General features: G+C 48.3%; 6 protein-coding genes across 6 annotated transcripts; 4 read left to right on the plus strand and 2 right to left on the minus strand.

Moving 5' to 3' along the window:
• Positions 1 to 1419: 1419 nt before the first annotated feature.
• Positions 1420 to 1974, plus strand: N7496_009260 (uncharacterized protein; the record flags this gene model as incomplete). Its single annotated transcript, XM_056702174.1, has 1 exon — positions 1420 to 1974. One exon carries the CDS (start codon positions 1420 to 1422, stop codon positions 1972 to 1974), a length of 555 nt encoding a protein of 184 aa, XP_056551174.1.
• Positions 1975 to 2874: 900 nt separating this feature from the next.
• Positions 2875 to 4763, plus strand: N7496_009261 (uncharacterized protein; the record flags this gene model as incomplete). The annotated part of the gene is made up of 6 exons (XM_056702175.1): positions 2875 to 3079; positions 3143 to 3544; positions 3601 to 4089; positions 4151 to 4372; positions 4443 to 4551; positions 4607 to 4763. 6 exons carry the CDS (start codon positions 2875 to 2877, stop codon positions 4761 to 4763), a joined length of 1584 nt encoding a protein of 527 aa, XP_056551175.1.
• Positions 4764 to 5543: 780 nt separating this feature from the next.
• N7496_009262 (uncharacterized protein) lies at positions 5544 to 7634 on the plus strand (the record flags this gene model as incomplete). Its single annotated transcript, XM_056702176.1, has 3 exons — positions 5544 to 5764; positions 5818 to 6859; positions 6915 to 7634. 3 exons carry the CDS (start codon positions 5544 to 5546, stop codon positions 7632 to 7634), a joined length of 1983 nt encoding a protein of 660 aa, XP_056551176.1.
• Positions 7635 to 7770: 136 nt separating this feature from the next.
• N7496_009263 (uncharacterized protein) lies at positions 7771 to 8965 on the minus strand (the record flags this gene model as incomplete). The annotated part of the gene is made up of 3 exons (XM_056702177.1): positions 7771 to 8310; positions 8363 to 8727; positions 8782 to 8965. The coding sequence occupies 3 exons, from the start codon at positions 8963 to 8965 to the stop codon at positions 7771 to 7773; spliced, it is 1089 nt and encodes a 362-aa protein (XP_056551177.1).
• A 650-nt stretch (positions 8966 to 9615) lies between these two features.
• N7496_009264 (RTA1 domain-containing protein) lies at positions 9616 to 10653 on the minus strand (the record flags this gene model as incomplete). Its single annotated transcript, XM_056702178.1, has 3 exons — positions 9616 to 9801; positions 9868 to 10412; positions 10473 to 10653. The coding sequence occupies 3 exons, from the start codon at positions 10651 to 10653 to the stop codon at positions 9616 to 9618; spliced, it is 912 nt and encodes a 303-aa protein (XP_056551178.1).
• Positions 10654 to 11309: 656 nt separating this feature from the next.
• On the plus strand, positions 11310 to 13051 carry N7496_009265 (Zn(II)2Cys6 transcription factor; the record flags this gene model as incomplete). The annotated part of the gene is made up of 3 exons (XM_056702179.1): positions 11310 to 11369; positions 11456 to 12073; positions 12158 to 13051. The coding sequence occupies 3 exons, from the start codon at positions 11310 to 11312 to the stop codon at positions 13049 to 13051; spliced, it is 1572 nt and encodes a 523-aa protein (XP_056551179.1).
• Positions 13052 to 13223: the final 172 nt, after the last annotated feature.

Raw genomic sequence — 13223 nt, forward strand, 5'->3', positions numbered from 1 at the left:
CAGCCATCTTCAGCCCCACCCAGCGTGAACCCGTGTTTGCTCCTCCCGAGGATCTTCAGCCCAAGGCTGCCTAAGGAGGTTCGCGAGACCCTTTTTGAGTTCTTCCCTGCCGTGGAGAAACGTAGCGTTGGCACCTTGGCTAGCGTAAGCCACGTACCTAGTTCACCAAGGTGTCTCTTTGACTGCTTATACGGGGTTCCTTTAGTAGAGCATAATTTCATTGGTTTGGTTTCATCACTTAAAGAAGTGGAACACCTACTGCAGTGATTCTAGGCGTGTCACTTTCTGCTCCGGATCACTAGGGTTGTTCAGCTCGCCACTAGATGAGCTTCATTTCCCTTAATAGGAAGTCGACTGTAGCGGACTGTAATTAAAGACGACAGAACCCTGTGCAGGAGAAAAAGGGTGCCCATATTCGCTTGTAAAGCTTAATGAAAATAGGCATAAAGCTCGATTAAGCATAATTCGGATGTGGTGGTGGGAGTGCTGCAGTAGTACTCTGATTAAACAGATTAAACAGTGAGAGATGAACCTTGAGACTGGATTCCGCATATCCATGAGGCGAAAGTGGATAAAGAGAAATTCAGGATCACTCTCATCATGCCCCAGTGCATAGCAGCCCGATCCGGAACAAGGGATTGGTTGATACCGAGCTAATTTGAGGTATACGACAGACAGGGGGAACAGGGGCCCGATCTACAGTTTAGTGTCAATGCGCGAGTCTTAAAGTAGCTGTAAAACATTAACCAGTCACTTGTGGCCATCCCCCGCATTGTGGAGGAAGGCGCTGTTGTACAGTATGTAGGCTGTCACCAGGCTGTCTTCTAAGCAATCTAACGCTGCTAAACCTTCGCCCTGCTGTTATGGCTGAGATCAGACTAAAGAGCCTACCCGTTTACTATAGAGATTCATGCGTTCAATACTCCCAGCGCTCTATATCAAGATGGCATGCGAACAGCTTGACTACAGACTAACATTTTCATGAACCCCAGGCTCCAGTTCCCTGCCCTTTGAACCTGATCCCCAAAGATTAGATCCGTTAAAAAATGATCAACTGAAGGCATATACTGATTGTTCGGCACGGATTTCCTGCCTGATCTCCCTCAACTGCGGTCTCATGCAACTCTGTCACAAGAACTTTTCATCACAACACGACTGTTTGCTCGTCAAATCCTCTTCCTGGTTGTATTTTGCATCCCTAAAAAGTATGGATATACGAGCAACGCTAATGCAGCTTATTCGCAGATCCAGCTCACCTCAATCAAGCCACTTGACTGACAGGAATCCTTGAGTTGAAGATTGGCAGGGACGGGGCTTAGAAAACTATTTAAACATCGTCTATCTGACCTTTCAAGCACCTAGAAAACCACAGACATCCTCTTCCCTCAACGAGCCCATTCATACAGATACTGAATCAACATGTTCAGATACGCGCACCTTTTTGTCCTTGCAGTTGCTGCCTTGGCTGTTGCCTTTCCAATCTCCGATGGGCTCACTGCGAGAGCACCAACATCGACTTCTATCGACCAACTCCTGAATCTCGTTCCGTGGTATCGGGCATATAATCCATCTATCCAAGACCACTTCTACACCCCCGATATCAATGAATGGCACAATGCTATCAACACCCTGGGGTACAGTGCAGAGGGCATAGCATGCCGCATCCATTCGACTCAGGAATGTGACACCGTTCCATTCTACAGGGTGTACAATCCGACTACATACGATCATTTCTATACCACGTCCAAGCCAGAGCGAGACAATACCATTAAGAATCTAGGATATCACGATGAAGGTATCACAGGGTACATCTACTCAGAAGCTGTCCTATTTGCGGTCCCACTCTACCGCCTCTACAATCCGTCAACCACCGATCACTTCTACACCGTATCCTCGGCAGAGAGAGATAATGCTGCAGCAAATTTGGGGTACTCCGAGGAGGGTATTGCTGGTTACGTTTTGCCCCCACAGTAGTCCAGGCCATGTTTATTCCTTCAAGGGAAGTGGACAACCTATGCGCTATTACAAAGATCAGAGTGGGGATTCGATCTAGCAGTGATAATGTCCCAGGGGAAGATATTTGAGTTCTCTACGCCGTTTGGGTTGAGTTGAAATGTGGGATCGTTCGCAATCTCAGAAGCTGCTGTCTTTGTTGAAACTAAGACATTTGATTCGTTAAAGTGCCTAGCCATTCAAGTACCTGCCTTACGCCTTCGACATAATACAAGAGGCAGAAATTACCCTCCTTTAGTATCTAATACATCAAATTACTCATCAGTCACCTTTTTAATCCGCTAGAGACTACTAAAGATGACCAGAATTTCAAAAGCCACATCCACCCATCTTCAGTGATATTCATAGAACGGGGGTTTAAAACATACCTTACTGCTCAGAGACACGACACACGCAGTTGTTTATGACTTGGTGGATTCAAAAATCGGGGCCTTCTATTGCCGCCCCAACTTAGGGCTTCGAGACGACGCATCCCTTTCGAGTCAGCTCCTCTTGTGTCACAGGAAATCCTTTTAACATCCGCCTAGTGATGTACCTAATTGAGCCATGTTTGCCAGAAAAGGATATAAGACGGAAATTCTGATCACCGCGTTCTGTGAACTATGATGCGACTTCCTATTTGAGCCATACTGGGACGGAAGTTTGACGCTAAGCAGGTATTTCACAGTTCCGTGCTAGCGCGTCCCCGGATTCGGAGACTTTCCAACACTTCCGCCCGCTTAACGTCGAATGGTCGATCTCCCCGCACAGTGTTCAATTAAGGGGCTCAATATTAGAAGGATAAATATGAGGAGGGTGTCCACGATTCGATGAACGGTGGAGTTCCACGTTCTGCTGATCATCTCGATCAACCCTGTCACCATGACCGAGACAGCCAAGTCCGAAACTCATGCTCATTCTATGCACAATGAAAGTACTATAGATGAGAAGGATGCCTCTTCTACGCAGCCGCAGGCAATTGCGGCTACGTTCGATGCCATTGGAGGTGCTCCGTCTCCCTGGGGTCGTGGCCACTTGCAGTTGTATGGAGCATGCGTTCTCATTTACTTGTGCTCGACTATGAACGGTACGTGAAGATCAGTTAATAAACCGAGCCATATGATTCGGGCCATTGCTAAAATGATGCCAGGATTCGATGGATCACTAATGGGTTCAATCAATGTTCTTCCCGAGTATCAGGCATACTACAACCTTGGGTCAAGCGGTTCGTCGACAACTGGTCTGGTCTTCTCGATTTTCAATATTGGACAAATGTCGGGTGCCTTGTTTGTCTGGGTCAACGATCTTTTTGGCCGCAAGAGAACTCTTGCGGTCACAGCATTCGGTGTCTGCTGCTCGGCTGTATTCACTGCCCTTGCTCCGACTTTGCCGGCTTTCATTGCGGCACGATTTCTGCTCAGCTTCTGCTCCACCATTTGCTGCGTTGCTGCACCTATGCTGCTGGTTGAAATTGCGCCTCCTCTTCATCGCGCTACCGTGGCTGGTATCTACAACACCCTCTACTACATGGGAAGTATCATAGCCACGTTCAGTAAGATTATCCACACACTAGAACATAACCCGAATTCATAACTAACGGCTAAGCAGCAATGTACGGTGCCAATCTTCACTTGACCGGTAATCTCAAATGGCGACTTCCTCTCTGGCTTCAAATCCTATGCCCGGGATTGGCATGCCTGGGAAGCTTTCTGCTCCCTGAGAGTCCTCGCTGGCAAATTGCCCATGGGAAGTACGACGAGGCCCGTCAGTTTATTGTCAAACATCATGCCAACGGAGACGCCAATCATCCAATTGTTGCTATCGAGATGCAGGAAATTGAGGATTCTCTCATCGAAGTCCGATCACGGTCAGCCTTTGCTTACTTCGACGTACGGAGCTTATTCAAGTCTCGTTCCCGGCTCTATAGGCTCATGTTGGTGGTGACAATGGGATGGTTCGGACAATTCTCGGGCAATAATGTGGCCTCCTATTATTTACCGATTATGGTCAAGAATGTTGGCATCACATCCACAAACATGGTTCTCTTGTTGAACGCGATCTATGCAGTCACGGGGTGGGTTGCAGCAACGCTGGGAGGTATGTCCTTTTGGTTCTGGCCTTCGCTTGATAAGAAAGTTGACCAATAAACCCCCTATAGCTCGTCTGCACGATATTGTCGGCCGACGCAAAATGCTCATGGGCTCGTGTTTGGGCATGTCGGTTACCCTCGCCATTGTCGCTGGCACGGCCGCTTCCTATGAGCACTCAGGAAGCGTCCCGTCGAGCTCTGCTAGTATCGCCTTCATCTTCATCTTCGGAGTAATTTTTGCCGTTGCATTTACGCCTATGCAGCCAATCTATCCAGCCGAAGTCCTGGCTAGTAAGTCGATATCCCAAGATCACCATTGCGATAATCCTCACCCCGTACTTATGAAGCCTGACGTTTTTAGATGATATGCGAGCGAATGGAATGATGGTCTTCCAGATAACAGCAGGATGTGCCAGCTTTGTCAACACATTTGCTGCCCCAATTGCCATGGAGAAAATCAAATATTGGTTGTAAGTGAATACTTCACTTGTCACAAGACACTGTGCCTCCCTGACAGTCATATAGCTACGTCTTCTTCGTCTTTTGGGATATCTTCGAGTTTGCCTTCATCTACTTGTTCTTTGTGGAGACTAAGGGTCGAACCCTGGAAGAGTTAGATGCCGTCTTCGAGGCCCGTAACCCACGGAAAGCAAGCACCCAAAAGCTTAGTGGACAACGCTAAGAGTGAGTTGAATACCACGACAGCAATGCATCTTGCTCTGCGTGACTGTATGATCACAGTCTTTGCGCAAGCAATATGAGGGAGATTGCGGTGCAACGCAGGAAGAATGATGCAGCCAAATTTACTAATTTCAATTTCTCCTGAGGGCATTGCATACAATATGGCATTTCCCTCACGTAGTGATGTATTTAACCAAAGTTCATATCCCATTTTTGTAGATTACGGCTAGAGTGGCAAGTCAAATAACTCGAGCTTAGACCTGAAACGTAAAAGTTTGCATAGCCGTCCATACTTCAGCTTTCCCTTTTTTGGAAAAAATTGTAGGTAAAATTATTCCTTCTAGGTCTCAACTTCATAGAGTGCTACCGCCAAAACCTTGTATTTAGCCAGAAATTCTGACAACAATGAAGCGAATTGATGGCTTTCAGGCCTTTTCACATGCTCGTATACAGAATATTCAAGAGCCACCGTGCCGAGTATGTATAGGACTAGTTCGGCGCTATTTCTAGAGCCGACGTATCTGTAGACCCTACTTCTACCCCGCATACTCCCAGCAAACATCCCAATCAAGGCAATGGTGTTTCTGAGGATTGCCAAATAATTCCTCCCCAGTCCCAGCGATCCAAAACTTGTGGCTCCCTCCGCAAGCTAAGCCGCAGGCCCCATAACGAATGCACTAAATTGGACTCGGCATGATCAAGCCGGTCCAGGCACGGTTCATTTCTTGTTTAGCTCCCCTCGTTGCACCTTTCTTGCCATCTTCCCAACCGATTCATGAAAATGGACCCAAGTCTTCCACAAACATCACAAGCTACGTCTGTGGGAAAGAGTATCTCTACCAGGCCAGGTCGGCACCGAGCCACAGCTTCTTGTGCTGAATGTCGCCGCCGGCGCATTAAATGTGACGGCCTCACAACGCCATGCCGTCAATGTGTCTACTATGAAGTCGCTCACCTCTGCCATTATCCCCCGCGAAAGCAAAGGCGGAATGTATCATGGAGGTAATACACTTTCGAGATTTCTAAAAATTCAAGATCTCATAATTTGCATATAGGTCCTACGACGAGCTTTCCAACTCCCATGCAAAGCTCCAGGGGCTAGTCGATAAATTGTTCCCATCTTGCTCGCTCGATGACCTCACATCCATGTCGCGCATTGGGTTGGTAGGAAAAGCACAGGCATTATTGCAATCTTCTATCGCTTCAGTGACTGATGATCAATCTGAGGATGACCTTCAAGATCTGGAGCCGCCCCCTGAGCGCGATTTCACCTGGGATGAAGTCTCAGATGATGATAGTGATGTCTCACGCATTGCAGACGACATTAATGGTCTCGCAGTATCTCTGGACTCGTTAAACTCCTACAATGCATCTTACTTGGGTTTCTCTTCCGTTCCAACCATATTACGCGTCATTGCCCATCTATCACCTCGCATCCGTCAGGTAGTACCTCCCAGCCCTGAAACCTGGAAAACTACTGCACCTACAAGTGGGAGTCCAGAAAGCAATGCATCCTGCGATGTTGATGAGGTATCTTTGATCAACGCGTACTTTTTGCATGTCCATCCTATCACGCCGATGATCGACGAAGTTGATTTTCGGCAGCGCTTCGCCGACGGAGAGGTTCCTGAGAATCACAAAACCTCATGGCTCGCTTTGTTCAATATTGTTCTTGCGATGGGTTGCTTCGCCTCGGATAATTCGCAGTTCAGCAAACACCATTTCCTTTACAAACGTGCTTTGACACATCTGAATATGTCATCGTTTGGCTCTGGGCACATCTACACCGTTCAAGCCTTAGCCCTCTACGGGGGCTGGCTGCTTCACTACTTGAACAAGCCTAATACAGCTAGTGCGGTCATGGGGGCTACTCTTCGTATGGCTGTTGCTATGGGCTTGCATAGGGCACAAATGCCGAGACATTATCCGGTCAATGCCCAGGGTTCTGGGCACAGCTCTATAGTCACCAGGATACGTACTTGGTGGTGCATCTTCTGTCTGGACACATGGGCTGCCGCAACATTGGGTCGTCCTGGGCTTGGATATTGGGATCCTGGCACAGTTTTAACGTCATCAACATCCTTATTGGCAAGCATGGTACGTATATATGAAATTTATGTTATGTACAACGAGTCACTGACGATTGGACCAGGATTACGGTACGATCTCACTTACTGCGAATGAGCAATTTTGCAAGATCGCAACGCGAATCCAAGAGCGACTTGTCGAGATGCCTTTGATAACATCGGATGAGATCCATGACTTTGATGCGGAGCTATTGAAGTGGCGAGGATCTCTACATGTGTTCCTCGCCGATGCTCAACACTGCCCACCTCCTCTGCGTGTTGCGCGAGCAATGTTACTGTGTCGATTCATGACCACCCGCCTGACCCTTTATCGACCATACTTATTGAGTGCAGCAATACATCGAAAGCAATGGTCTCATGCCACCCAACAAGGGGGAGCATTAGTTGCCAAGTGTCTTGAAATTGCTCGAGATGGCGTCGACACCATAGCCTCGGACTGGTTTCCGAACCACATGTTATGTTGGAATCATGCCTGGCATCTCTTCCAGATCTCATTGGTTCTGGTTCTTGCGGCCGTCTCAGATACAAGCGGGGCGGAAAGTGAGCTTTGCAGTGAGTATATCACTAAATCACTGGATCTCCTTGCGCAGATGGAGCCATTCGATGCTGGGGCCACACGAGGTCGACGAGTTGTCCAGCTTCTGCATGACAATATTCGGAATGGAGAACATCCTATCCCTACTATGAATTTTGATGCATCTACCTCTTTGATTCTTGACTTTTACGATGAGGAAATGATGGGAACCGATGCCGAGTGGGTCAACTTTCTCTGTGGCTATGACTGATGATCTTTTGCGCGGAGAATAATGTCAAAAATTTTCAACTGTATGTTCATCTCTGAATTGAGATTGGCTATGAGTAGACTTGTCGGGTATGGGTACTCTGCGGACGCCTCTCGCATAACCAAGCACGGTTTCAATTTCAAAGCAAGTAAGCAGAGAAATCAAAAGCAGCTTCCGCATTTCCAGCAGCAAGACCCGCAGCCTTCAAAGCCTCCCAATTAACATCATCGATGCCAACCTCATAATCCCAGTCCTGATGCGGATCCGCATTTGGCAGGATCTGCCAATAGAACCAGGGGATACCAGCAGCAGTAATCGAGGAAGCCCAATCTCCAATGTTGGCATTTCGAGTACTCGAGCTGAGCGGGCTGCCACCGTTGCAGTTGTTGTTGGAAGCGTCGGTGTAGCACGATCCCCACTCCTGCATGATAAGCTTCTTACCAGCATCCTGGGCTCGAGTCACATATGGCTGTAAGGCGCTTGTTTCGAAATCTCCGGTGCCATAAGCATGAATTGCCAGTATATCAAGCGCATCGCAAGTAAAGTATGGATCCAGCAGGGAGTTTGAAAGATAGGCACCGCCTCCGGTTGTCACCAAGATACCCGTGTTTCCAGCGAGGTTATCTTTTATGGCTTGTGCCATGGTGCATTGCCATGCAGTCAAAGCACTTGGATTTTCCTAGATCATTGGTCAGATAGGATAACTGCAAGTCTTGTAATGGAACGCGTACCTGCTCATGCATGGCTTCGTTCTGAGCCTCAAACGCAAAGATGTACTCTGAGCTCTGGCTCCATGTCTTACCATTTGTAGGGTTGACGTGCGCAAGAACATGGGCAATCCGTTCCTTAAAATACTCAATCGCATTGCTATCGGTGTAGAAGTTACCAGTACCATACCACTGTCCGTAGAAGTCGTTCGCGGCCTCAAGGGCGTTGTAGCTGTGAATAGAGATCAGAAGTTTGATACCATAGCTGTTGGCCTTCACCATGAAGGTGTCGAGGCGGTTCAGCACGGTGTCATCCCAATCACTTGGACTACTTCCTTGAAGACTGTCGAAAGAGTCGATTGGGGTTCCTTTCACAGATCCCGACTGACCTATTGGGTTTGTTAGACTCGAATCGGACAACGATTTGTGGGCGCAAATCCTACCATCAAGCCATACACGCAGTACCTTTACTCCAGCGCTCTGTAAACCAGAAAGAAGAGTGGTCGACTGGCTATCAGTCAAGCCAGCCGCGTAGTAGAGATTGGATGCGGAGAATGACTGCGCGGCCAGTGTGCCGGACAAGGAGGACAAGCCGTACAAGATGGTCGTGATAGAGAAAAGCTTCATGGTGAAAATTGGAATTTTCGTTGCAAGTTCGAACTCTTTTGTCACTTTGGAAAACACTTCTAGATTTTCTAGTGTTTTATATACTCATCGCACCCCTTCTATCATGTAAGCGGTATCTAGGAGGTTGCAGGCGGGGAGATACCCAAATAGGAGCTGACGAAATCTGCAGGGTAGGACATTCTGTCAGATTTCCCCATATATCAAAGCAAGCTATACCATAAACAGTTTGGCACAGGTTTTTGATCGTTAACAAATGATACTTTCGCGTTTCACATTCGGGGGCTAAAACGGAGATTGGAAAGACCGTTACAACCACTTCCAGTTTTGGGGGGTGTGACCGAAACTTCAGGAACGCCGAGGCACTATATGCTACCTTCATTGATACCCCATATCCAGTAACAGGCTAGACTAGACTAGCTTCTTTACATTTCTTCAACAAAATGCGGAGAAAAAAAATCCGGGGTCTACTTGTGTATCCGACAGAAATCCGCGCTAGCTCCAAAGATCGCGGCTTAGTAGGGTGGTTGTTGCACGATGACACGAAGGTATAATTATTCGAGTGTAACGTACGATATAAAAAAAAAGGAGATATCTCAAAAAGTCAAGGACATTTCTTTATCCCATTATATCCATATCCCACGGGACAAAACCTAGCGAGCGTGCTTGGGCAAACGGAAGCCCAGATACGGCAAATACTTTCCAGGATGCCAGTAGATGAACAGTGCGACGCAAGGATAGATGACCAAGGCGTCGAAGACATACATGGTCCACTCATGTAGATTGATATACCCCGTAACACCCTCAGTAAATTCCACTAGACGATAAATGGAACGGACCTGGTGGATTGAGCAAAGTGGTTAGTGGAAAGTCTCCAGCGGGACCCAGGTCTCATGGACACTCACCAAGATCAACAAAGTAGTAAGATTCACCACGCGCAATAACGCGGGCCAGTGCTTTTTCTTAGCAATCCCATCGACAATGTAGTCCCGTTCGCCAAACATCTCATATCTCTCGTGAATGGTCTTGGTAAATCGTTTCGATGTGAAATTGAACCGGACAGCAGCCACAGAGAAGAGACCAAAAGCAATCAGCTGTACGATAACACCGGCCTGGGCAATGTGCTTTCCCCGGTTGAGCTTGCTGGCTGCATCAGTGTCAGTGGAATCGACCGAGGAGATCATAACAGCTCCAACCAGCTGGAGAAAAAGCGCAACGACATCAAACCCCACGAATAGTGGGGTGATGAACCGAGGGGGCACCCAACACAAGCGGAAGGTCCGTTCCTCGCGAGGGACAATCAAGAAGAGGATGCGGCTGAATAGGACATAACAGCAGGCAGCCATGAGGACCGGTGCAAGGATGATAAGAGCGAATTGCAGGACGTAGACAGGCTTGTCTGTGACATTCTGGGTAGAGATACACCGGCCAATGTAGCCGACTGCTTCCACTGTGAGTGATATTAGCTTGAAGGCCGTCAAGTGGTAGGAAGGAGTTGTGTTATACTTACTTGCTGCGGCAACGACCATGACAATCCAGACCCATGATTTATACCGGATCCATTGCACTAAAGTCAGGATAAATGCTATTCCATAGAGAACAGCCGCCACGATAGCGACCGCTAGCGACGGGTTATAGCGGTAGAATGAGCCATTCCCAGTGTGCTGAATGGAGCGCTCCTCGACAAGCATGACTTGCAAGACTGAAAAATCCTAGAGGCAGCTTTGTGGGGAAAAAGATGAATCGCAGAGTACCAGCGACAAGGGAACGAGGTCCCACTTATTATATCCCAGACTCATAGCGGCCCGCGACGCTAAGTATAATCTTGATATCACAGACGACAAGCCACGATACTAGAAAGGGCAAAGACTTCGCGCTATGACTGCATTATTGGTAGACCAAGGCGCCATTGATATTCTCTCTCAGTCGACAAACGCGTCCTTGGCTAGGCGCCTTACCCTCGAAAGCTGTCAGTCACCATTGGAAGCCAGCATATCAACTAAAAACCCGCAACCAAGCCTCAGCAGTGACGCGGAGCTTCGGGCCTCCGCGAGACCGATAGTTCAAGTTACAAGTCTTTTTTCTGAGCTTTCTTTACTATCTTCTTCAAAACGACGAAACAGATACCCAATTAGGAAAGGCGGCCCCATATCAATGGCGCGGCTGGTGGCCAATCAGATTCCTGAAGTCTCCACTTCTGACATGGCTGAGCCTCTCGGATCCAGTCACTCTCGGTACTTCGCGACATCTTGAGGAAATCCCACGATCATTTTTACCCCTTTTGAACCCCAGAAAGGTTCCAGAGAGATGAGAATGATATCCGGGATCGCATCATCAATGACCAAAAATGCCTTTTTACGGTCGTCCGAGTAAAAATTGCCAGAGTTGCCGAGAGAGGCGGATCAAGGCAAGTCTCAAACACTAGCCATTTATTTTGATGGGATAACCCCGGACATTGAAACCAATAATCTAATACGATCACCTATCGGCTAGTGTGATCGTCTTGATCCAGTCTGTTCGCAATGCAAGCGAGCGGGGAAACCATGTGGTGGCTATCGCGACGTCCCGTCGTTATTGTTCCGCGATGAGAACGACAAGACGGCACGCCGGTCTGCGGCGGCAAAAGCCAAATCAGCGGCCAGGCGCAAGCTGTTGGATAGTTCGGACAGCTCTGATGAAGGTTCGAACATCCCCACAGAAGACGGATTTGACCCGTCTCGCTTGAACTATGTAGCCCAGCGAGAAAGATCTCAGATGGTGATGATCCCCACAAGGCCGGTTGTAGTTCCTTCTTCTTTGGAGGAGCAGGGACTGAAATTTTTCTTTGATCGGTTTGTAAGTGCCATTTCCGGGCTGGATGGAGGTCCTCCTTCTGGACTGGAGCCTCCGCCTTTCCTAAAGGCCATTCTCATGCAGTCGCCCCTGCGCGATGCAACGATCTCGGTTGGACTAGCCGCCATGGCCAATGTCAATCAGGACCGAGCGTTGTCACTAGCGGCTCGGGAGAAGTATGTGGCGGCCATTAATGTCGTTCGGAGGGCGGTCCAAAATCCCGAACAGGCGAATGCGAATCAGACGTTTCATATAATTGTGATGTTGAGTATGTACGAGGTATGAGCCCTGGCCCACTTGGCGTTTCTGCATTGCAGGTCCCCCTCTCTCTTCTCGCCTGCAAAGCTGATATAATAATGGTAGATGGTGTGTTGCGCGCCCAATGAGATCGATTCCTGGACAATTCATCTGGATGGTGTGGCAGCGCTAGTCAAACAGGCCAGCTTTAGCGATGCGCTGAGAAACACCAACTCGCGTCCACATCTGCAGTATTACTTCATTTCACTTATCAGATATTTTCTCGTCCAGGGAGTAATGCCTTCGGAGCTGCTCGATTGGTCTCCGGAACGTATTCACGGTGCAATGCCGAATCAGGCACCTACAATCCGCCTGGTTGACATCCTCATTCGCTTCATGAAGCTACACTCTTCCATTCGGGAAACCCCAGAGCCCGATGCAAGGATAGCTGTAAGCTCTGCTCTGCTTTGTGAAGCAGAGTTAGAAGCTTGGGAACAGCAGCTTCCAGAAAAATGGAAATTCTCTCTGAAGAAGTCGAATGACGTTCAACACACGTTCAATGGAACTTATATGATCTATAACGATGTGTGGGCGTCAAGAGACCTCAACCACTACTTCTGGGCGCGATTGATGGTCAATGAGATGATCGTACATCATATTTCAAGAATAGAAATGCCATCGCTGGAAGACCTCCAGCAGCGACAACAGGCCTTGGACAACACTTTACTGATGGCCACATACATTTGTGCTGGGGCAGCGAGCCAAATGGGAGCCTTTGGTTGTGGAGTCCCATCTATAGGGCCCACGCAGTTGCCACCATTGAATGGTATCTTTATGTTGATGTTCCCTTTGGCGGTTGCAGGGGGAGCTGCTGGAGCTGGCGATGAAGTCCATGAGTGGGTACTTGAAACACTTGAGAAGATTGGGCGAACCATGGGCATTCGACGAGCCTTGGAGATGATACCCACACTCAAGCAAGTCCGTGAGCGCAAGATGAGAGAACTAGGCATGGTGAAATGAGGGAACTTCTGAGGGCAGAGGAATATAAAAAGTTGAGGAGAATATTAAAGTACTTTATCGATTGTCTCAGATGATCCGCTAGTCCCGATTAGGTAATACTGAAGCTGTTCTCGACGCGGTCAGACGCGCTTCCTTTCTGCATCTTTCGCAACTTCTGAACCCCAGCATCTAC

This window comes from Penicillium cataractarum, assembly GCF_028827025.1.
Source record: "Penicillium cataractarum strain IBT 29864 chromosome Unknown utg000008l, whole genome shotgun sequence".
Lineage (NCBI taxonomy): Eukaryota > Fungi > Ascomycota > Eurotiomycetes > Eurotiales > Aspergillaceae > Penicillium > Penicillium cataractarum.